At 37.4% G+C, this 26,226-nt stretch overlaps 1 protein-coding gene across 11 annotated transcripts in view; it reads right to left on the bottom strand.

Annotated features, from left to right (window-relative positions):
• Positions 1-308: 308 nt before the first annotated feature.
• Positions 309-26,226, bottom strand: part of NRXN1 (neurexin 1) — a 1,050,871-nt gene continuing 1,024,953 nt past the window's right edge. For 7 of the 11 annotated variants that reach the window (XM_063301563.1, XM_063301615.1, XM_063301589.1 and 4 more), the window contains 2 exons: positions 16,168-16,255; positions 309-3,758 (listed from right to left, as the gene is read on the bottom strand). In XM_063301563.1, coding sequence (XP_063157633.1) covers positions 3,454-3,758; positions 16,168-16,255 — 393 coding nt within the window. In that variant the 3' untranslated portion in view covers positions 309-3,453. The remainder of the gene's footprint in view (positions 3,759-16,167; positions 16,256-26,226) is intronic. The other 4 variants (XM_063301572.1, XM_063301624.1, XM_063301597.1 and 1 more) reach the window with 1 other exon arrangement.

Here is a 26,226-nt window from a genome sequence, read left to right as displayed (position 1 = left end):
TCATTCCTCCTTCTTACCATTGATGAGGGAGTGATTTGGGATAATTGAAACTGATTTGGGGACTAGCACAAATTTCAGGGGGTGTCCCCACAGGGGGTCAAAAAAGTCAAGGTGGTTTCTGTGATTGGTCAATCGAAACCCTGCTCCTTTTTCACATGTGTTCCATCCATGACCCATATAAAAACAGATGGTGCTTTGATCACACAGTTGAGGCCACCACCTTGACTTTTTGACCCTCCCCCTGGGAATGATAATTATGATGATAGCACACATACAATGCAAAGAGATGGAAAATAATGAGCCAGCAATTGTATTAAGAAACATTTTATTAACAAAACGGTAAATTCCACTTGCTTAGCATTTCCAATAATGGATAAATTGGCCTTGCAACAATTAAAAAAAATTGTAAATATCTATCACAGAAAGCACTATAAGGTTAAGGGCTTCTGACCTCTTTTTTAATATCTTGGGAATGAATAATTTCACATATTCTTTTAGTGTTTTGTTAAAAAAAAAAAGACAACACAATACAGTAATAATAATAAAAAAAACCCATAGCCGTCTCATCACAGCAGAATCCTAGGCATGTTTATCCAGAAGCAGTCCCAATGACTTAAAGGGGACTGACTCCCCCCGCCTCCCCATTATGCATAGGATTGCAGCCTTAGTCAAACAAATTAGATTATTATAGAGATGGTATTAATGTATTTGTTATGCATTTTCAAAAAAGAAGAGTTTTTTAATATAGCTACTGCAAACATTTGATAAATGCAAACACTTTTGTTTTGCTCATTATTAAATCACAAAATCAACAAGGAAGAACAGGAGTAAATCCTCAGAAAACAGCTTGAAAGTCCCCCATCACTTACCCCTTAAAAGTAAGTATGTTAATTGCTTGGGGAAAAAAAGTTAGGTAATGGAGTGAGTGTATGAAGTCACATAAGAACCTTGCCATCAGTGAATGCCAAAGCTTAAAGTCTCTCTCCTGATTATTATGAATATCCATCCCTCACTGATAGCTTGTTTGGAGTTCCAAAGCCGGGTTTCTGCCATGGTTGTAACATAGGGTGAACCTATTCCTGCCCTCCCCTCAGCAAAAGTAACTGAAAAGGTGGTAGATACAAGGACAATTGGCCAAACAACTTTTAGGTTATCTTGAGTGCAACATAGCCTTCAAATACTCACATGCATCATCCTTTCTTCTCTCACAAGCCCTTGTCACAAAGCACATTGTTCAAATCATTTAGCACTGTTCTACTGTATTTCTAAAGTATTGCTCTGTTGAACACCAGTTCCCAGTCCTTTGCCATAACAGCAGCAAACAGCATACAAGAAAATACAGTGCCTTGTTGATTACAGACAAGAAAAAGGAATTTAAAATTAGCTCTAAAGTGTGAACAATTCTACTCCTCCCAGGAGGCCTTCTAGGATAAGGCTGATTTTCTACTGAACTGTATTTCTGTGTAATGTACTTGTATCTCTCTAAGTGAGATGCTACAGAATGACAGACACATCGTTGGGAACCCAGTGAAGCAGTCTCGTTGTTGTTGCTGCTGCTGCTGCTGTTGTTAAAAAATGAAACTTGCAAATCTGTAACATAAGCATGTATATAAACCAGAATGCTTGTAATGTTTATACATATAACTATGTAGAGACTCTTAGAGAATATCTATTACCAAACCACTGTACTCATTTAGCTTAGAAAAAATTCTATTCAAGCTCAGAGTAAGAGTTGGGTAATTAAAAACAGGTTAAAAGGAGAATCATTCCTCATTTGACAAAAGGTGCAACTTTTGTTCTTGTTTTGCACAGTTTATATTGAGAACATTCCTGTTTTTCCTAACTCAGGAAAGGAGTGAGAGGAGCTAGAGTACTTTAAAGGGCAGATTTCTGAATTTCTTTACCAACCAACTCTATAATGCTATACTATAAATAAGAAGTAAATGATAATAAAGGTTTAGGTGAAAGATATCATGGAATTCAACCTTTTTCTTGATTCCTGGACAAGCAGCCAGAAAGTTGAACTGGGGTATAAAGGTCACTTAAATCAGCAGGTCTGTGTTGGGTTTAATGGGGGGTGGGAATAGAGAGGAGCTGAAATCACGTAAGAGTGATTGATCTTGCTAATGTATCGTAGGAGAGGATAGACAATTGGAGAAGAAAATTATGAAGTTTATATCTATATATATTTGCTTTCTAAGTCCACTTCTTTCATACAAACTACTAAAACTGAACTGCAAAAGAAGAGAGGCTGTACAAGTTAAGAAGAAAATTAGCTGACTCTTATATACATTCATACACATCCTGTTTAGTATATTTACTACACTGTAAATCAAAATCAAACCCAGGAAGGAAGGAAGGAAGGAAGGGAGGAAGGGAGGGAGGGAGACATGAAGGGAATAAAAATTGTGGCAGTTTCTCATGGCTGCAAAAGTAAACAGAAATGTTGGTTGCTCCAGATGTCATAAAACATTCTATACCTAGCAACACTTAGAACATTGAGTTTACCAAAAATGGTTGAAGAGCAGATATAGTTTGCATTTTCTATACAACAGGCTAGAAAACATCACTTATCACAGTCCAGAAAGCACATATAGATGTGTTTTTAATATAAACATAGGTAATAACATACTAAGCGTGCATGATTTTTTATTCCAATGATTGCATCTATGCCCTCAGGTTTGTTGGTAATGGTGTGTGAAAATAAGCCTTATATTTCATGTACTTTGTTTCTTTGTTTATTGTTATGTTTGAAAATAAGGCCGCTATACTTTTTCCTCACAACCAGAAAGGGGCTTTTTTCAAAAATGTTTTCTTCTTCTGTTTTTAAATGTGGTTTTTTTCAGAAAAGCCAGCACTTTACTTCAAACCCAAGCTCCAATCATTGTTTTGTTGCACCAGGTGGCAAGCTCAGTTTCAACCTTTGCTTGTTGAGGGCTTGTGTTGAATGGCAAAGTCTTTTTGGGTAATCAGACTGACTTACTCCTCAGGAAAGCGCTAGCACTTTGGCTAAATCCAAACTCATAGGTAGCTTCTTTATTGTGGGTGTGTGTATGGTTTCTTGTTTTGTTTCAGTTTGTCACAATTTGTGTTATGCTGGGTGATGTTTTGGAGTAATACTCTTTGCCTTATGAGTGTGCAGTAGTACCAACATCTTCTTCAGAAACATTCCAGCAACATAAAGATGGCAGAGTAAATGAAAACACTGTGAATGTAAGGGGGTTTACTGACTCCCTTTTCAGAGAAACCAGAGTATGAAATGCGTATTTCATTTTTTCTCTCTTTGTTTTGTTAAAAAGTCTTTCCTTTCTAATTGCATTCCCTGTGTTCTCCTTTCCCCATTTTTTTAAACTTTGTATGTGCTTCATAAAAAGTAAAGTAAATAAGTTTTGTTTTATGTCTCAGATAAAATGAAGACTATTTCTATACAATTGTTCTTTCCAGTTGTTGGGATCAGACATAGTACTCCTTATCCTTGTTTTTCTTATTTTTGTTGGAGCTTTTAGAGCTGTTGGGTTGCTTTTCCTTAATCACAGCCCCGTTGGACTGTGCTGAGTTACTGATGTAGTTTCGACTCTCATCAACATGATAGGAGCCTTCGTCTCGGTTCCTGTACTTGTACATAGCGTAGAGGAGGATGAGAATGCACAAAGCAGCCGCTGCCACAATCCCAACTACCATGCCAGTTGTGCTGCTGGATTCCCGAACCACCTCTTCTGAACTTGGGTATCCTCCCCGTCCTGGCTTGGTAGGACTTGCTGTAAGCAGATGATGAAAAAAGCATTTATATAAAGCAATGTAGAAAATCACCTAGACATTTTCTGATTGTAACAGTATTGCTTTGGAAAGCTCTCCCCTGGTTTCAGTTTAGGATTCTGGAATCAATCCAGGAATGTTGGGGAAATCTGTTTCTCCCTGTTCCCCACCCCACCACTCCCTAAGGAACTGTCTTGTACAAAGAATCAACTTTATCTTATGCTGGTCTCACAACCCAGAACCTTCTTATCAGTTTAGAAAAGGCATGTACTGCAGCCTTTCAAAAACTGCACAATTTCATTATGCATACAGAGAACCAATATTAGATAGCTGTGATTTTACTGCTGTGATCATCTGACATTTATTAAAAAATAAAATTTCTTGAAATCAGTAAAATAACCAATAATATATGAATGCTTATACACATAAAACATTTCTTGCTGGTGGAAATATAACATATGAGGAACAAATATTCTACCACAGCATCTACTTAGCCTACAAGGGTTCTATGTATATCTGCACAGATTAGTTTAAACCCATGAATAAATTGGTCTACATTACAAATGCATGTTTTGGATATTTGTCTCATGTTCCTTTTCTACATGTTATAGAAAGCAGTCCCCCCTTTTGGCTGATACCTCCCTCGCTCCAAACATGCATTTACAGTAAGGAACCCACAAGAACAGAGGGAGGATCCTGTTGCTAAAGCTGCTAGATAAACTGAACAGCACCTTGTCTCTTTGGAAAAAGGAACTGATTGTGCTATTAATAAAAAAAAAAAATCTTGACTATATATATCTGAAGTTGTGTTTCCAGACATAGACATATTTTAATGTCTCAATGACTTATCTCAGTGACGGAGGAGAACCAGAATCTGAAAGGATTTTATCTACATTCTGTGGACTAAAAAGATCAGATGCACAAAATCTATATGCCTGATAGTTGAAGGAAGCTCCATGCAGTTCTCTCCTTAGCTACTGACAAACTGAATGTTTTATTGTGGTTTATTGGGCATGTTAAACACACATACTTAAATTTTGCAAGATAAATTCTTTCATATTGTTAAAACACATACTGACATTCTGAAAATATAGAAAGACTCCAACTTGGAAAATGTTTAAATTAAAAACAGACAGAAACTTCAGAACCTTATTTTTTTATTGTAAGCCCCCTAGAGTCACTTTACCGTGAGATGGGTGGCTAGATATATATGAGAAATAAATAAGTAAATAAGTAAACCTAACACCATGAGACAACCTAAAGTAACAACCCTTGCTATGTATATGTATGACCAATAAGATTGGTCTGGAAATCTGGCTTTTTTAAAAGAAAGATCTATTGAAAAATGCCACCCCCACCCCCACCCCCACCACAAGGTGTTCATCTCTGGTCTACTAACCATTCAGCTCTGACAAGTGCTTTGCACTGCACCTGTCTTTGGACCTGCCCCTGCCCTCTCCAAAAGACACCCATGAGTCATGTTTAAAATTTCTTCCAGTACCCAGTAGGACAGTAACAGGTGACAGGGCCCTCCAGGTGATACTTTTCTGGAGATGGCATTTGTAGATTCCCAGCAAGGAGTCAAGGTAAGTATAAGGAAAGCTTTGGCTGGAGCAGTGTAACATCCATTTCAGCTTAGTAAGTTTCCCAACACTTTCTGCTTTGCTTGAGTGATTGTCTATCTTAAGTCTACATAGATTTTCCTCAGGTTTTCCCTTCTAGAATTTTCTAGCCAGCAAACTATAAGCTTCCATTTCTAAGCTTAGGATAAACTAGGGATCCAACTCACAAAGTTAGAAACTACAGCAGCTTTCTACACTTCTTCATTGTATGCCCAGCATTATGTGGAAATTCATTTGAGCTGGATGTGTCAACAATTGTTTTATAATGCACTATGACAGAATGACTGTCAAGAACAGCTATAGCAAATGAAAATAGGAGACTTATCATGCTGATTCTGGAAATTAATTTCTGTTCAAGGAAGAATTGAACCTGCTGAAAAGATGATGATGCTACCTGACAGGCTAAATATCGCCTTTGAATGTAGGCATTTTAAGCAAACACTGTCAATTAGGTTTCTATTAATTAGCAGTAAAAAAACAACTTTCAAACCTCTTTTACAGTGAAATGTTCCTTTGCATACTGGGGTCTCAGATATGAAACTGAAAATTTCTATTTTTCTTAAAAGAATTGAAACTCCTGGCATGGTTTCACATTAAGCAACTTTTCACAATCATCTCACTCCATCTGTTGAAAGACACAGTCACTTAATTAACTTGAAGTTGTTCCTGGCATTCTCAGAGTAGTAGCTTCTAATCTGGGCTGTAAGAAATGGGATGGGAACTGCAATGAAGATACAGTGTTGCTTTCTTCATTGCCTTAATAAAGAAATAACTTTTTCAATATTATCAATATTGGTTGTTTTTCACAACAGCACTCTCCCTTTATATCTAGTATAAAGTAATGCACCAGAAATACTATATGTACTGTATATAACAATGGATTGGACATTTTCAAAGGTAATAAAAACTAGTTAGGTCTACAAACATTAATTTCACAAGGAATATAAAACTCTTTTTTTTATCCTCCAAGTTTTAAAGGGAGAACTGTTCTTGCCTCTGATTGCATTTTAATCATTATTCCTAGCAAAATGCTTGTAAGGTGACTTAGAATCTCCTGATCTTTTAGGGCACAGATGTACATATCCCAGTGGCTTGGTATCACCCTATCTTGATCTTCCTCAGGAATAACGTCCCATAATGCTCTATTCATATCTATAGAGTCAAAATAAATTTTAAAGAGAAATGGAGAGTTTTTGCAAGCAGCCTTGGGAACAGCCATGTCCATGAGGTGGGAATGGTCATGGTCAATCCAACCAGTCTGAGAAAAGCAGCATTGCACCATTGTGATAAGAGCTCTCCCTCTTCTATACATACATCATGACAATGCATGCCCATTCAAAGGGGCAGAGCTTGCTGCAGATGCCAACACTTGGGTATTATTTTTACTGAAAAGATGGAAAAATATAGTTGTCACAAATAAGTTATATGGTACATAAAAAAGGAACTAGCCTCTTTAGTGTCAGTTATCCCACCTGGAGTTTTTCTTCCTGTCTGAAATTAACTGTAAATGTTATTAACATTAGTTTTTCAAAACTCATGAGAAGCTGTTCTACCATGTTAAAGCTAGTCCAATGCTACAGTAAGTCCACATTTGTATTGTCTAATTCCAAGGTATCGTCCTTCTATATATGTACCTGAATGTTTAACTTCAATTCAACGTATTGTAACTGAAGTGATATGAACTTTCTTTATTGCAGTCATTAAACTGTCAAGCAAGTATGAATCAGACTTTGATTAAACTTGCTCACAGGATACTCACAGAACATCTGTTTAAAAACAGCAGCCTATTTTGATTTTATACTTGGTTTAACTTTGCCTGAGTTACAGCTTTGCCTGAGAATTGTGAAGAACTGTAATTTATAATTGTTTTGTAATTTGGGTGATAGGAGATATTTGTAAAATAATTCCCATAATTTCCTGAATTCCTTGCAGTGGGGAAGCTTTTGTCAATTAAATTGGCTGATGTTTGTACTGCAAACATATTTTCAGTCCATGAAAACTTCTTATTCTTTAAAAGGGCTGTTCCTAACCAAGTTCCTGACAGCAATTCAATGAATATTGAGCAGTGTCTGCCAACATCTCTTTATAACTCCGAATAACACTCTTTAAAAGACTACATTATTGTATGTTGAAAAGAAACAAAATAATGTCAGTACCTTATTTTATTGTCCAAGCAATGGCAGATGAAAAACTGGTAACTACTCCCAGTTCTATAGATTTAAGATCATAAAATGAACAGATTGGAAAGAATTTCTCATGACTGTGATAAAAAGAAACACCTGCAAGTACTAAAGCTATTTGTATGGCTGTGTGGATGGTTTGGCTGAGGGTAAGTGGAAAGCCACAGAGTTTAATTCCTAAGAGTGGAATGAAAATATTAAACAGGATTCTGTCTGCAATGGGCTCTTTTCCATATGATCAGTGAGATGGGCACGCTGCACTTGTTTTCATTCAGAGTTTTCTCCTCCCCCCTCTCACTTTTATACAACTTTCTGAATTACATCATATACCATATTGGGTGGGATTGATTTTTGTATTCCTGTTTGTATTCCTGCAGCCATGAAATAACTTGTGCAGAACAGTCACAATTGTTTAGACTTCTACACTACGCATTATAGACTTATTATAATTCTTGACAGTTCTTCTTTCAAGAGAAAGAAAAAAAAAAGACTATTGCCAATGTCCATTGTTCATTAATGCTGTGAAAAGAAAATGGGAATTGCAGATTCCTGGAGTGCTTGAGAATTGAGATTAGCAAAAGCTTTTATTAACAAAAATACAGTTTAAGACCTTTTCTTGGTTCATATTCATGCTTTTGCATATATCAAATGGAAGGGGGGGGTAAGAAATTATTCACAAGATTACATATATTCTCCCTGCCTATCATCTACCCATCAACTTTTACATGGGGGCATGAGTAAAATTATTTATTGGTATATTCTCTGGAAGGCTTTCAATCTGGGAGCAGCTGGAAACCAGAAGGCTCTCTGAGGTGGATCGCCTATCCAAACTCCATTTCATCTGGACACAGTTATACTCTGTGTCTTCTTAGCATTACATGTCTATCTATCCTCCAGTGATTTTGCCTTTATACTGTCACTGAAATCTTTAAATGGAATTGGGGCAAAATTAACATTCTAGATGGAGGAAGCACTTTTAAATCTTATGAGAGGGAATCACTCCTTCTTACCTCAGAAAAGAACTAGGAACATAGAGAATGGCACTGTCTTGTTTTGGCAGTACTAGTTTATTAAACACTGCTCATCCTTATCAATCATGTCACTAGTGGTAATTACACTGGAGATCCCTAAATCTTTCACTTCCTTGATACCTTTGCAAATCAGAGTTTGTGAGCATTTGCTTTTTCATTGGACAGACAACCTTTTTTCCCCATCCAGTAGCTCACAATCCATCCAGTCAAACCCTCTAATGTTCCACGTTGGCATGGGAGTTAGCAACTATACAATGCTCTCAAAATTTGTTAATCCACTAGTTAAACATTTAGTTGTGAAGATTTTTTTTAATGCTTGATTGCTATTCCTAGAAAATTAAGCCATCTTCTGTTGGATTCCTAATGAAAGAAATATCTTAAAGACCATATAATGTTTACTTTAGAAATTACTAACACAAACCCAGCCCAGTAATTTGGGGTACAGTTTGCTTTGAAATGTTTGTCCAATGGATTATGGCATCCAGGCTGCTACTTTTTTTTTTTTCTTTTTGCTTACTTTAGGCCCGTGCCAACTGTTGATGCTATATAAGATTTTTCAGAATCTGAATTATAGGAAACAGAAGCTATGATCACCCTGGAAGACTCACTGAAAGAGGGAAAGGAAAACAGGAGCAACAACCATTATAATAACATATTGAGGAAACAAGCAGTGCTATCTTTCCAGTGTAGAAATTAAAAATTCCATTTAGAATTTAGAGAACTCACACTAGGGAGAAAGCTGGGCTCCAGAGGGATTTTTTAAAAAAAGGGAACATGTTTACTTGTTATTCTCATCTACATTCTGAAGGTGCATAATCCTAAGAGTTCATCATTTTTCACAAGCAATATATTTGATTCGTATACAGTAGCACATCTATGCAGGGCATAAGATCATTCTAATTTGTGTTTTACCAGGCACTCATGGAGGGTAATAAACACTCCCAAGGCCAGGAAGAGAATCATGAACTACCTGAAGCTGGGCCTTATCATTAATGTCAGCTAGCCAGTGAGGGCTACAAAAACTACGATCTCCTTGTGGAGGTGGGCTATTGCTGAAGGAGAGATAACAGAGCAGGTTGCCACTTTGGGAGGCAGAGGGGATGAAAGCATCTTGCTCTGCTCAGTTTTATAGGATGAAAGAAGCTAAGGTCCTAAGCATACTGTTTGGCAATAATAAAATGGATATTTCCATTCCATTGTCAGCCTATCACCTACTTCTTTCTGAAGAGATCAAATTAGACTGGGCTGTAAATATTGATGTAATTTACCCTAAGTCCTTGTCTGAAGTGGGCTGTAAATCTAATGAAAAATCATAACCAACTTAATACATTTTATACAAGCTGTAATGAAAATTAACTGTTTGCTCATTAGTTGCATAATGATAAAGAAAAATCCATAAGATTATAAAAACCTGAATGAAGTTGTTGTGTTCCATGTTCTAAAACTGCACCATTAAAAAAAAAATCCGCTGCCACACTTTCTTTTACTCTAAAGAAGAATTTATTTGCAAGTTGCTTTATAATTTTATGATTGTGGGAGCAAGTGGAAGTGTTGGAAATGATCACCGGTAGAACACCCAATCTTGAATGCAGAATTTCTGAGATTTAATCCCCTAGTCTTAGCTGGGAAAGATCCCTGCCTGAGAATTTGGAAAGCTGCTGCTATCAGTCAGAACAAAGACTACAGAATTAGATAGGCCCATGGTCTGATTGGCTGTAAAGTGGATCCTGTCAAAAATTGGCAGCCTGTGCAAAACAGTGAGGAGGAGGAGGAGGAGGGGGAGAGAAACCTGAAATTCTGAAAGACATTTGGAGGAAAAGCAGTATTTTCCATACGCACATCATCAGCCTCATGTGTGGCTTTCACTGCATATAGAAACTTGTGTACCGATTACCTCCTATAGCTGTCCAGCTCCAGTGATTTTGACATGAAGGTCCCTTTCTGGGAGCAAGTCTGTGGCTGAGTGTTAGTTTATACACATTCTAAGTCCTAGGTTCAACCTCAATTATTTCCAGCTAAGAAAAAACAATCAAATGCACAAGTATAGGATGGGGATTACCTAGCTTGATAACAGTACATGTGAAAAGGGATCTTGGAAAATTAAGTGTGATATTCGGCTGTATCAACAAAAGTATGGTTTCCAAATCATGGGAAATAGTAATTCCACGATTTTACATTGGTCAGGTTTCACCTCAAATGGATTCAAGGGTATATATACATTGGAACAGATACAAAGAAGGGTAAAGTGGATTATTATGAACTAGAAATTAAATCTTCCTAGGAGAAATGTTGGAACTGAGGAGACTCCAGTTTGAGGGGCCATACAAGCCAGTTTGAAGAGAAACTGTCCCAGAACGTCAAACATGGTATAATGGAATGAAATTACGGAGAGGCAGATTCCAATTGAATGTTTTAAACAAAATGTACAGGCAGAATATTTGGTACCTGAATCATTTATGGAGGTGGAAGGTTCTCCTTTTTGGGAGATGTTTAAGAAGAGAATTCATAGAACTTGGCAATGATGCCTTAACTGGGTTCCTTGCACTGAACAGGAGTTGGCTTCAATGGCCTTTCCCATTCTATGATTCTAGGTATTAGAAAATGGAAATAACCTCCTGCTACTGCTGCTTAAACAATCTTGGGCTAGATAGACTTGAGCTAGATTATTATCTGATCTCATCTGATATAAAACCTATCATACGCAGGTTTGATGTCAACCATAGGGAAAAAGCTGGCATATATTTGGGTTGTCTTTGAGAATTTCACCTATCAGCATCCATTTGAACATCTATACATCAGTAATTTGGTATTAGCTGGAAAATACAGGAGGGATCTCATACTCACAAGAAAAAATTGGAGATCTTCCAATAACTATCTTTATAATCTTTTAATCAGCTGTGATTAAAAGGCCACTTTTGGATGCACAGCGAATATAATACATGAAACAAGCAAAAATGCACACATCAATCTGCTTTTATTATGCCTATCAAATAAGGAAATCAAACATATAAGAAATAAATCTGCAATGGAAAAGAATAGAATGATATCAAAGGAGATTATATTATCTGAATCAAAAAATTGACAGCAGTGTCTCGCCATATCAAGATCAGGAAGAGAAACTGACAATTATCTCCATGGGATGACATACTTTGGCTGTAGATAAGATAAATGATTTCTGGTCTACTGATTTGCCTTAACCACTTTCCATCCCCAAATACTGGGATATATCCTTATTGTTCAAATTCATATTTGAGAATATGTGCTCAAGAAGCAGGAACTACAGACCTCTTTCTCACATGCTACATACAGACAGGAATTGAAAGGTTGTATCAATCTAAGAGCAAAGAATGGGCAAGAGGTATGACTGGATTTTTCTCTCCATAATAGTTTGTGTGATACTTTTGTCTATCCCAACATAAGCTGCTCTTTATATGTTTTGGTCATTTTTTATTCTGGCTTTATTTTTATTTAATGTTCCACACACTGCTTTACATTTTCATGTATTTCCTGTATTTTTTGCAAGTCACATCTTTGTATTCATTATTTATCAAAAGGCAGGTGCCCAGCAAGCAAAATAAGAGATGATAGACAAGGACTTGCTGGCAGTGAAAATCCTGACAGGATAATCCTCCCAGGGAATGATACTGCTGCCTTACTTTCTAAATAAATCAAACAAATTAATAATTCAGCACAACCAATATCGAACTATAAATCAGCAGTTGCAGAGATATAGATGCAGATCTTTACGCTGACTTAAGTTTTTACTATATATCAAACACGCTTATCCATAAGCATTAACTTCTGTAAGTGCCATTATTATCTCTGCATCTGAGAGAACTTTCCAAAATGAGCACTGCTTGTGCTGAGAGCAAAAAGAGGCAGAAACATGTCTTCCCCAACCCTGCTGCTGCCCTAAAGCAGTGTGCCTATAGGTGTTAGGGCTTGGATCTCTCTGTTCATGATTAGCACTTTGAAGGTATAGTGGTTTCCTTGTCATCAATTCTATATCCATGACCTTACAGGAAGGGTACATGATTTTGTGTCCTCCAAATATATCTATATGCCAGCCAGTTCCTTATAATCAAGGGCACATAGACAGGATAGTATTGTGGCTATTCTTCTAGTATTCAAACACAGAAGCAAAGTATCAGAGCTGAAATATCTTTTAGAAGCACTGACATTTTAGAAATGCTGCCTCCTCTCAGGAGACATTCTCCCAGGAGGCAACAAGGAGTCAGTTGTGTGTTAAGACATGGAAAAAGAAGGAGGGAGGGAGGGAAGGAGGGATGAAGCCAGTTATTCTAGTACAGAAGGAAATAACGATTTGGGGTTTGTTTAAATCTTTGGAGAAAACTGTTGCAGCTAATTCTCTCCAATAGAGTTCACAACCTCTAACTCACAAATAACGTTTTATTTCAGAGTAGGTAAATGGATTAATACAACACAGAAGGATAAATAAAACTTAACTTGTAAAAGGCTGAGATTTCTCAATTCTTAATATCTATTTTTTAGGACTCTATGAACCATGTTTAACTACATTCAGTAATAAAACATATAGTAGTATATTAATACCAATATATGTCAGTAGCATGTGATGTCAATCATTATATAATGCCATTATACAGTGATAATGTGCGGCATAACACCAGGCATTTGTGTGAATGGATATATATGAAAGATGAGATACATGAGGCCCACTTAAAGCAAAATATGGAGGCAGAAAGGTTGGTCACTAAAATAACAGAACAAAGGCGATGGCATTCAACTGGAAAAGGGTGTGGCTAAAATGGCAAGGTATGACTGGCCGAGCTTTGATGGATTGGTCAAGCCTTGTTGGAAGATGTAAAAATGTATGGGAACTGTGGTACTTGGGAGCCATCACACAGAATAAGCATCCTTCCTAGTTTCTTCTTGAACTTAACCCTAGCCTGGCAAGTCAGATTTTGAGTTAGACAGATGTACAAGAAGATGTAAATGAGTAAAATGGAGCTTTTAGTTCCAGAAGTAACAGTACAAATTACAAACCTGCATTTGATTCTATGTGTTTTGAATCACTGGATAAAAACAAACAACAAATAGCACTGAGGTGCTTTCTGGCCCTTAGCCCGACAACTCTAATATAAATAAATGCAAAATATGGATCACGGAAGTTTTTTTATTATAGATAATTAAGCACTGGTACATCTAATACATCCAGCATATCTGATATATATTATGTCTTAATGGAATGTTACTCTTGCTGTTTCAATACATGGAATCTATTGAAGTCTGATAAATTAGATGCGTTTGTACTTTTGATTCCCAGAGCTTGAAATGGCCCCATAAATCATGAAACACAACCCCAGCAGGAAATTTATTAATGTACAAATATTTATAAATATCTGTATTTCCTGGAAATATTGTGAGAAATAATGATTTCAGAGTGAAGGAACAATTATTTGGCTTCCTTGCTGAAACATTACATATCAACTATAAAGTAGACCAGAAAATTAAAAACAAACAAACAAAAATCTTGGAAGAAAGTACTGACAAACCACTTCAATAACCTTTCAAAAAGTTGCACAGTTGCATCCAAATCAAAAGGAGTCAAATTTGACTTTCTAGTGTCCTCCAATAGAATTCCACAATATTTGCATCTAAAGTAAGCTGTTCTGTAGTTGACTGTACTCTGCCAAAACTTTTACTGTAATATACTGTATATCTTGGTCTTTATAAAAAATCTAATGGAGAATATGGGAAAGGAAACAGAGATCAGTGAAGAAAAGGTCTCAGATTCAACCCCTGGAGCTGCTAGAGGACCAGTTAGATCAGTGTTTCTCAACCTTGACCACTTAAAAAAGTGTGGACTTCAACTCTCAGAATTGCTGGCTGGGGAGTTCTGGGAGTTGAAGTCCACACATTTGGACTTTGGCCTTCAAGTGGCCAAAGTTGAGAAACACTGAATTAGATGATGGAAAAGTCCTTCACCTGAAGCCCTGGAGAACTGCCGACAGCCTTGGAGAATGACATCCTGACTATAAGAAAGGTTTAGGAGTCATCATGTGCAGCACACCAAGGATCCTGGAACTTAAAATTTTTTATAGCCATTGCAATTATGGGGTAAAATGAAATTATATTGGTAATTTCTGTTAAGTTATAGAGAAACATATTAAAATCCCTGCACACAGAAAATGCCTTTCTTGCCTTATTCTTATAACTTTCTGTTGTTACAGGTAACAGAACTATCCTTTTAAATAGGAGCCACGTGATAAAATCTTCACTATGGAAGTAACTGTATATCTTAGAAGTTGTGGTCTGTCACTCATTCATGCACACTGTTGCCAGTCCTATGAATGGGAGTTTGTGATCATCAGTCTTGTCAGGGATACATTTCAACCTCCCCTCACTCTCCTCCTAAAATAAGTTGCAAGCAGAGATGGTCAGCTGCAATTTGAATATTGACTGAATTGTTCACCAGACTACAAGGTGTGTTCTATCACCTACCTACTTATACAGAAAGCTATATGTCATGTTCCCCGTTTCAATGTTCTGTTAACATCGTAACGTTTCACATGTCAAACCGTTTTCCTGTGTATTCCCGGCTTGCTCATTGCTGGTATTTTCCATTCGGGCGCTCTGCTTTGTTTTGGAACTTTGGAATGTATGTTTGGGTTTGCAATCCTACTCAAGGTTACTTTCCCAGGCGCGTGTAACGGTTGCTAGCACCTGGGAGGGGGTGCGTGCTGACGGGTGCTGAGGGCGGGACTGGATTGAAGGCAAGGCTTTTAAGTTTGTATTTGGCGCGCTTTTGCTCATTCTCAGCTTTCTCTGTATTTGCATACTATTCCTTTAATAAATCAGTTATCTTTAAGCCCGAGCTTGTGAGACTGAGTATTTGGGATTAGGCAACCATTACACTATAGCTCTTAATGTCCATACACAAATAATACTTTCCTTATTGAGATTTCATAGTCTGGTTGTAAATCTAACATTTTTTCACTGTTTCCCATCTGTGAAGTCCTCCCTGGCAAAATGCCTTCTGCTCAGCAGAAATATGTACAATTCCAGGCAATTAGCAAGTATTGTCAGTGGAAGATGCTTTTTTTTTTCTTTCAGAGGGGCTCAAACCTTTCCTAGTCCCTAAAATCTCTGCTTTTTAGGCAAGAAGATATATTATCTACAGGATCCTTAATAAACACGTTGCTTAAAATAACCCCACTGTCATACAATTAATTGTTCCTGAAGAACTTTTAATAAAAAGTAACCTAAGTAGCCACCACTATTTTCAAAGGAGAACTCCTAGAATTTATTGTCAAGGTTCTGATCTATGTTGATAGTTTTCCTCTATAGTTGTTAAGTTTCCTGTGATTATAGGCTGCCAAAGGACAATAACCCCCTTAGTAGGAGTCTTTATCTCTCTCTCTTTCTTTCTATCTCATACATAACAGACACATTTACATACACAGAATTATGTTGACAATTCCTAACTGGGACCCAATTTTGCCTCACCATCAACGGAGGTTGAAATAAAGTGTTCTTTCATCACTGCCGCATGCAAAGAATAAAAATAAAAAGGAAGTAATAAAAAAGTTGACTAACCTAACCCACCTGAGCTCGTCTCACAGGGATCAATGTCCTCATCATCACTGGGGCATTCAGCTGAGGCCACCAAGATGTCATCTGTGGTCTGCAAATAAATAAGAGAGCCCATTGGATCAATCAAACTGCTCCAACTCAGTCCTCACCTCTGTCAAGGTTTTGCAGGCACAATCATAGCAAATCTTAGGGAACTCGTAACATTCTGTAAGACTTTTTTTTTAATGATGATGTAAGATCCTTTTTTATTTGAGAGCTAACAAAAGATTATGTCACAAGTCCACAGAGACATTCAGTGTTGCTCTCTATCCTCTGACCGTGACAACATCTTATCCTTGTTTCTCTCTTCTCTGCACCATTTAATTTGCTTTGTGTTTCCTTTCTTTACAGGTGGAAATCTTTCTCCACTCAACGGCCCTCTGGAAGCATATTAATCACATCTCACTTACACGTCTATCTGGTTTGCTCTGACATTATTCTAATTGTTCTTCACCTCCGACCAGGAATTTACTGATGTGTGAGTGTGATGGAACTGACTGCCTTCCCAACTTACAATTCTTTTTCAGTTGCTTTTTTTATTATTATTATTATTATTATTTTCAGCAGGCAATACACACAGTCCAAAATATCCCTTACATACACCCAAAAACTGTGACCCCGGAACAGATTTTTTAGGGTTGTTCTCTCTGAATGCGACTTTTGGCTCTGAGTCAGAAAGCAGAATTTGAAAAGAAACCCCCATACATAATGAGAAAATGCAAAAGAGAGCCAGTTTGGTGTAATGGTTTAAGTGCTGTACTAGAAACCAGGAGATGGTGAGTTCTAGTCCTCCTCTATGTATAAAAGCTGTCTGGATGACTCTGGGTCAGTCACTCTCTCCCAGCCCAATCCAACCCATACTATGAAAGTGGTTGTTGTGGGAAAAATAGGAAGTGGGAACATTACTTATGTCATCTCGAGTCATGCTAGATAAAGGCGGAATATAAATCTAATAGTAATAATTTCAGTGGTACTGGTGCTGTTGGTTTTATTGAATGGTGTATAAATATCCTGTTCCTAGGTACTTACTGTCTAATTACACTGCTGAGGCAACGAAGGAGTATAGGACAGGGAGGAAAATGAGAGGCAAAAATAATGAGGGAAAACTATCAGCCTATGCAGTATGCATTATGGATGCATTACAGCTTTATTGTTCACATGCTTGTTTTCAGTAGTAAAATTCCACTTTGCTTATTAAGACTGATTCCCAATAACTATCCTAAAAGCTCTTCCAGATGCGGGTGCAGGTTTGATAGTAGATTCAGATGAGACCCCTGGCATATCACCACTATAATCATACAGAGAATCATACTCCTTGCATTTAGTATCCTAAGACTCCAAAAACAATTCAGACTTAACCAGTTTTTGGAATACCATTAGGGTGGGCACCAACCTGGCCTCTAGAAGGAGCCCCCTCCTCTTCTGGGCTCTTGCTCTCCATCTCCCCAAAATGAAGAATTATTAATAGCCTCTCATATGAGGAATGCATTGGATGGGTTGATTGCAATTGGAAGAGGTGGTCCTGGAGGCACCTAGGAGCCAAGTCATATATGGCTTTATGGGTCAAAAGCTGCACTTTGAATTACATCTGGAAACTTAGTAGAATCCATTGCAGGACCTACAGAACAGTTGTTATATGTACTCTTACTCACCAAATGGCTGCTACATTTTGCATCAGTTCAGTTTCAAAGCGGCCTTCAAAGACAGCCCCATGTACAGTGTTTTACAGCAGTCTAAGCAAGTGAAGATTAGGGCATGAGCATCACCAGAGTCTCCCTCTCAAAGTGGGACCACAACTGGCACTCAAGCTGGAAAAAGGCCCCCAGGACAATGGCCACCACCTATCCGTGCAATAGAAGCCAAGCGTCCAAGAGTACCCCCAAGGTACAAACCTGAAATTTTAAAGTAAGTACCACACAATCCAGAGTTAAAATTGTAACTGATAAAGAACTCTGCTGGACAAACAGTACATCCATCATGCTAAAGTTCAACTTTAGCTTGTTTTGTAGCACCTAGACTTCAACAGCCTCCAGGCACTGGGTCAAGACTTCCATCTCCAGCCCAGCCTTGAATGGGTGATGTACAACTTGGTATCATCAGAATATTGATGATACTTCATCCTAAACCAATATATGACCTTTCCTGGCAGCTTCATGTAAACAACGAAGAAGGCAGGGGGAATGAAGCTTGTGGCATCTCAGACAGATGTACCTATTGAGCCAATCGCTCCTTTCTCACAAGCACTGATAGGAACTGTCCACTGAGAAAAGAGCGGACCCACTCTAAAACAGTGCCCAACTCCCAACCCTTGCAGGCAGTGAAAAAGATACAATGATTGATGGTCCTGAGATGCACTCCCTGATTCATGTTCTCAAGCAGGTCCTCCACCAGGATGACCAATGCTGTTCCTGTCCCATTCCTAGATTTTTCTTCCAACAGGGAAACCCATTGCAGCCAGCAAATGCCACTACTGTGTTTCATCAACTTCAGATGGGTAATCTGAGAAAAATAAACCAATGGTGAAATACTATAACAGCTTTTTTTCTTTCTGAAGGAGGACTATTATAATTCTTTTAGAATGTGTGCTCTGTAGACTAGTTTCAAACTTGTAAATTCCCTTTTGTATATAGTATATATAGAGTTAGTTGCCCACAGAAGAGATCAGGAACTGAGTACTTGCTTTGCATTGCTTACATTCATAACCTGCAGAATCTTAGAAGCAGAGAGAAGATAAAGAGGCTGTTGATAATTGCTATTCAACAAGACAGTGATAATCCAAGACTAACTGAACAAACTTATAATTAAGTACAAGGTTGTTTTATATCACTTGTTTCATCTGTGGTATAAAAAGAAGTTGCAGATGCATCTGATTTCTGTTCTACCTTTCTAGTCACCAAGGAAAAACAAAATGAACACTATCCAGCTTCATGAGATATAGCACAGAATAGCATTTGCTAGGGCTTCAATTTTGTCCTCTTTAATTGGAAGGTGAAAGATGGATAAAAGATCTGTTTGGCAAAAATGAATGCTAGTCATTATTAGTAGTAACCATGATAAACATCCATAATTTGCAGGGCAGCTGCTCAGAGAGTTTTCATTAACAGAGGATTTAAAAGGCAATGGAAAAGCCCTCTCCTTTCCAGCTTTGTGTAGTGGAATGACCTACAGATTGACAGAATCATAGTGATACATGCACAAGTTAAAGTATCTCTTGGGTGAATGGTAGCAATTATCTTAGTATTATTCTCTAACCCAATTAGATTTATTTTAGTTTTAGGAGGTTAAAAAGGAGGAAGGTGTGCCAACTTTCTTTCGACTGTTTTCCTATTTGGTCTATAGAACACATTGGTCTAATTTAGATATCACAACAGAACAGACTTTTGGAGTAATAGAAGTTTGGTTATAAATGTTTTTAAATAATTTAGTCAATATTTCCTTGCAGGAATCATACATATGGTGTCCTTGATGTGTGCTGCAGCTGCCAAAAGAGCCAATCTTGTTGATGCAATCTTGTGCTGCATCAACCAAAATATAATGTTGGGATCATGGGAAGTGATCGTTCTGCTCTATGCTGCACTGATCAGACTGCACCTGGAATACTGTGCCCAGTTTTGGTTGACACAATACGAGAAGGATATTGAGGAACTAGGAAGAACATAGAGAAGAGCAGAAAAATGGTGGAAGACTTGGAGGCTAAATCTTATGAAGAACATTTAAAAGAACTGGATATGTTTAGCCTAAAGAAAAGAAGGCTAAGGGGAGTCAATGATAGCAATCTTTTAGTACTTCATCACACAGAAGAGAGTGTGAATTTATTCTTTGTACCACCTGAGGCTAGGACAAAGCCAGTGGAAGGAAGCTTTACAGAGGGAGATGCACACTCAGAATAAGGAGTAACCTTTTGACCATGAGAGCTATTAAGCAATGGAACAGCCATCAGCCAGGAGCACATTACAGGCCCTGACTGGTTCCCAACAGTCTTTCAGGTACAATTCAAAGTGCTGGTTTTAATCTATAAAAACTCTATGGGATTTGTCACTTATTTACTTACAGACATACTGACTTACTTATTTAACAAATATATATAGCCACCACCTACCAATGGAACTCTGGGCAGTAAGCTAAAGTAAAAAGTGCTACACAAATCAATTAACAGAACCAGGTTGAAGCTTCTGTAAAATCACCTTACCAACACATTTCACACACTTATGCTGGGCTTTACTAACATCCCGGCCCCAGCGCCTGGGGAAAAGCCAGGTCTTCATGGCTTCCTGGAAGGAGAAAGGGGTCAGGGTCATCTTAATCTTGGGCAGGTGCCACATCAGAGGAAGCATTCTTTCTAGGATCCACCCGGTGACATGGCTTCACTGAGCATGCCCACTCTGCTAGATCTACTGCAATGGGCAGAAACCATGAGAGATAGGTGAAACTACAAGTAGGTACTGATTAGGTATCATCAGGATTGGAATCTACCTATCTGATTTGTTTGTCCTAAGAGAAGCTGTTGGTAGTACCCCACTTACAAAAAGTAAAGGGTTCATAAAGACTCAAAGGCACTGCTTCTCAGTAGCTACACCTATCCTTTGAACAGCATCCCTGTAGAGGTCAGTCGTGCTCCCTCTTTGCAAATTTAACAAGAATTAAAATACCAAAGAAGTAGGGAAAAAGAAAAAGGAAAATAAAAAAGGACTTTCTGAGGGAGGTTTCTGACTCCTTTTTATACATCTGCTAATTTGCAATATTGGTAGACATTTAGCTTACTGTGAATATTTTTTGTATCATTTATGGTTGATTACAGGTGGTTAATAAATGGAATGAATGAATGAATACCACCAGGAACACTGGCAGAGAAGTAGATCAAAATTGCTAACAGAGATTAATGGCAATTTAAGGATGTTATTATTGGTCATTTCATACCTAGTCCAATACTGCAAACATAAACCAAACAGTCTGCAGTGCTAATTCTTGCAGTACTATTATTTAGCAGATTGCATCCTCCCATTAGCTAGACTGTCTGATTAACATAATTTATTGTATATTTATTGTTATTCAATACTGTTTATGAACAGTGCATTGTTTAAACTTTCTGCTGTATTTTAAAGTAGCAAAATGTATGGATAATATTTCAAATGTTTGCATTTTTAGTGATTTTCCAATCCCCTCCTTGCAATAAAATAAAAGCAGCTATTTAGCTATTACCTCTTTCTTCCATTCTGAACACATTACATTCCTGAGCCATAAGATAAATTTGCTGAAAACTAATATCTGGTTGTTATAAAAGAAAAGAGAGATAGAAAATAAAGTAACATAAAATGATGGGATTTCTAGCAGAAAACAACAGGGTATGAAAAATTAGGATGGAGTTCATGTGGAAAAAAAATAAAATTTCATTTCAGGAGGCTAGATTAACTGAGCAATTTTCTCACCAAGACTGTGTAATTTAAATTTAATTTACTGAGTGTGAAGCTGATCTCTCTGACTGGCTGTTGAGACTTGTAGTAGAAAGAAAGAAAGAAAGAAAGAAAGAAAGAAAGAAAGAAAGAAAGAAAGAAAGAAAGAAAGAAAGAAAGAAAGAAAGAAAAGAAGGAAGGAAAGCAAGCAAGCAAGCAAGCAAGCAAGCTCAAATGTATCACATTAATCAATCCCATTCTTCAGCTTTCTTTTCCCTTTGCTTATAACCTTTTTATATACAATAAAACCAAACCAAAAAACACAGCATTAATCTCATGGTACTGTCTGACAGTTGTTCACTTGGAGAAATGGGTTCAAACCTGTACTGTTGAAACACGATCCTCTACTTCTCTAGAAGATAAGAAATTACAGATTTGCACTAATTAGATTTGCTTTCTAAATCCATATTTAAATGCGTATTTTCATCTAACTTTTATAAAGCTATTCTGGTCCATTTAAACTGCCAATAATAGCACTGCACAATGAGAAGATATACTGTACCAATTCTAGTGGGTAGTCTGGTTCTGATACACATTAATCTGAGAAGTGCAGGTGGAATAATATTTTCATATTGGAATCTGCAAAAGATTACATTTCCCAAGCATGGTTAAGGAACAGTAGAAACAGATACTCCTACAAAGGTGCCTATTTGTTGCTTCCAGAAAGAGGAGATATTTAGCGAGAACTGTCTCTCTAAAATGTTTCCTACCATCTGTATCTTTGTTTCCTCTCCCTGGCTGGGGAAAGACCATTTTCTTAACACCCTGTTGACTTTGACCTCCAAATTACTCTGCTATCAAGATTTTTTTTTTTTTTAATTTATACCCCATCTTTCAGTTAGATGCTGAAGGTAGCATACACAGTGCTCCCCCCTCCTATTTTTCCCCATAACAACCCTGTGAGGTAGGTTGGGGTCAGAGAGAGTGACTGGTCACAAGTGTGCTTTTATGGGTCTCCTGTCTACTAATCCAACACCTTAACCACTATGCCATATGGTATACTACCAAGTTATTTGCTTAATAAATCACAGAAGCCATAACCATATTTAACTACTTTGGTATAAAATCAAGTATATTTCAATGCATTTATATTAGTCTGTCCACTGTTCCTTTGTCCTTCCAGCATTTTGAGAAATAGTTAATGTGCATCTGCCACTTAAGGTATATTTTGAAATACAACCCCAACTGACAGTATTAAATGAAGGCAATTTATGCATGTTAATACACATATACATCAGAATGGAAACTATGATTTGGGCTCAGATCAACATGCATGGGACTTTCCTCACTTTTCCTCCAACATGTACTCCAGAATCCTCCTGGAAATTTGACCCTTGGTTTCTTTTATCAAGTCTTACATTTATTCATAAAACAAAAGAAGCACAAAAATGATTTAATCTCCAAAGAGGAATGGAGATGATATTGTTATTATAATAAATTACTATATTTCTTTTGTAAGTGCAATAATTCTACAGCCTCCTCCTCAGAAGATTGGCTCTGCATACAGTACCTTCCTTCTTCAGTGATCATTTGGGCCATTGCAAAAAATAAACAACTTTATCAGTGTTTCTCTCCCCACAATGGAATCTTAAATATATTTTGCATGACCCCAAATTCAAGTCACAGATAAATGCAATAATCTCACTGGGACTGTTTTATTTAACCTTCCAAATGTCCTGCTTTGAACTTCGCTCTTGGGATTTTGGGAGTTATGGTGACCATAATATTTAACTTGTTTATTTCTAAGATTTATAAGGCTGTCCAACTCAGGCAATGTGACTCTGGGCAGTGTTCAGCATAAAAAACAAAGAATAAATAAAAAGAAAAAAACCACCACATAACAGTAAACAACACAATATATAATACAGAATAAAAGTGGTTGAAGTGAACAATTTGTTCGTGTAAAACAAGATGTCTGAAGCAAACCAAAAAATTCTTTTAAAAATATCTGCTGATTCTCTCTTCTGAACTCTTCACTCAAAAGCAACTGCGGTTGTTTTTAGCATTCTTGTCCTCCCAGAATGACTATATTCACCTGAAAGAAGTATTTTTTTCCTCATATAATTATCTTTTCTTGTGTGGGGGGAGGTTTTTTTGAGGGGGGGAGAGTTAAGTCTTTTGCCTCACTGAGGCTTCTTTCTTGTGGCCACTGGCTTCTCCTGTCATAGCCTCTACAGCATTTTCACACCACACTACAAATATTATTGTTCTTTCCTGATCAAGGCTCTTTCTATGACAAAAACAAAAGAAAATCCCACAAAGCACCAGGGGGTTGGTGGTGGTGGGGTTAGACCCTTATTTCCCATGTGAAGCCAAACATTGTTTCACTGATATCCCACCATTTTGTCTTTAAAATTTGGTGGCATGATCTCAGACTGCTGTGTGTGTGTGTGTGTGTGTGTGTGTGTGTGAGAGAGAGAGAGAGAGAGAGAGAGAGAGAGAGAGAGACAGAATGTGAGGACTGTGGGTGTGCCCATAGGCTGTCCACCTTTGTAGTATTTCTCCAGGAGCAGTAGAAGCAAACTGTATTTAGCTGATTAACGTGCAAAGTAGCTTGTTTTACTAATCATAGGAACCACCTTGAGAAACCTGAGTGTTTATTCATTTTTCCTTAGGATTGGCCCTGAATCTCAGAATTATTTAAGGAGTTAATCTGTTGCACCTAAATGGGAATCTAAGAGCAAAGCAGTTCAGAATCCAAACTGTAATGAGCAGGGGAATTAGTGAGGCTTGCAGAACTGAGGAGACAGTGGGCTGCTTGGCTATCAATTATGGCTTAATGCAGTATTCTTCAATCTGGTGCATTCCAAATGTATTGGGAGTGACATTACTGGAATACTCAGCCAGTATGACCATTTCCCATGTGAAATAGGAATTCTGGGTGGTGTGGTATAACTTATCTGGAAGGCACCAGTTTGAGGAATCTGGTTCAGTGATAGAAGCAGCAGCTTAGTATGCCTTGGGCTCATGTTCTCTCTCCTTGTTCCATAAAACAGACTTCCATTTTAGATTAATTGCAGTCTCCATGTCTCCAAATTGAATAAACAGGTTAACCTTTACTATGGTTTGTTAAAACAATCTAATTTCAAAGCAGAATTGCTTTTTTTCCATTACAGTAGATGTTGCTAAGGTGCAATGTGAAAATGAAGCCTTCAAGCTCTTCTTCCCAGTCCTACCAGAAAAGGAGAAGGGCGAAAACATAGGTTTGAGTGGTGGACTCTCATGTTGCAAACCTAAGGGCTACCTTCACATGCAAACCCTCCTAGTGTCTGCCATGTTTCTTTCTGTCATTGCACTGATCAGACACGCTGCACCCATAGGAGCCCACAACACCCCTAAAAGCGATCTGTGGACATCCAGAAATGATTTTAAAAAGGGATGAAATCTCAGCAAGATTACAGAATGGAGCAAAATTGCAGTGTAGCTGAAATTTCATTCAACATTATTACATGACATGGTTCAAGAACTCAAAAAAGAAACTTAATTGCTCAAGATTTTAGACAATTAAAGAAAACTAAAAATGGGGACTGCATGCAGAATGATAGCTGTTTGGACTGCAAAACAAAACAGAGTTCCTGACATGTCTAATTCACTATAATGTAAATGAGCAGAGAAACAATTCTACTTGGAAGGATTTCTGGAGAGAATGCCATTCCCTTAGAAACAGAAAAAGCACATCAAGACGAAGTATGGTTCTTTCCTCCCACATCCATCTGGTTTCAAAAGCAAAGCAAACGGAACTAGAAACTCATTCTGGGGTATCATTTCATTTTGGTGGTTTATTCAAAAGAAGCCGGCACCTCCAAAATAACCCAGCAGATGTTGAACATGGATATCTGTGTTTGCATTGTATATGTTTAAACAAACCATATCCGCATTCCATAAAAGCTTTCTCTAATGTTACATTTTCAACTGCTGGCGTTTTTGAACTGATAGGGACAAGAAAAACAAAAGTTATATACAATTCAAAGAATTTAATTATGCTGTATCTACTATATGTATTTCCCACCATCCACTTTGTAAAAGAATAGCCTACATATCTTACTGAAGTTCACACAGCAGTGTCTATTGATTGTGATGGCTCCGAGTTACAATTCTTTAATGCATATTGATCAGTGGTAACGTTATTGTATGTACTGAGACAGAAACATTTGTAAGTATGGAGTGTTGGGTACTGAATCTTTCTCTATGTGCAATTCCCATTAACACTAATAAATGTAAGAAATTCAAAAAATTAATTGCCTTCTAATTAGAAGTGCAAGCTTCATTAGGGCCTATTGCTTTGGTAAAACTGGTAATGGACAATATGGCTTCTGCTATGGAAATTTTTTACTCAGATATTTGTACTTCTTCATTTAATATATTTTTAATATCATTGGTTGATCTCCACACTCCATATTTTTTAAAAATTTTCCAATTAAAAAAAGGAATGTGTTTCCAATCTGGAAAGCTAATTTGCAATTTTGCTTAAATAAATCCAGCGCTATCTGGCTTTTGTAGAGACAATTATTTTGCCCAGAAGCATTTCTACACCAAGTTCAGTTTGGTGTTAGTTACCCATTTTTCCTTTATC

The sequence above is a fragment of the Candoia aspera genome, chromosome 1, assembly GCF_035149785.1.
Source record: "Candoia aspera isolate rCanAsp1 chromosome 1, rCanAsp1.hap2, whole genome shotgun sequence".
In the NCBI taxonomy this organism is placed as follows: Eukaryota; Metazoa; Chordata; class Lepidosauria; order Squamata; family Boidae; genus Candoia; species Candoia aspera.
The sequence above is the reverse complement of the archived record's forward strand: the minus strand, read 5'-3'. Positions and strand labels throughout refer to the sequence as shown.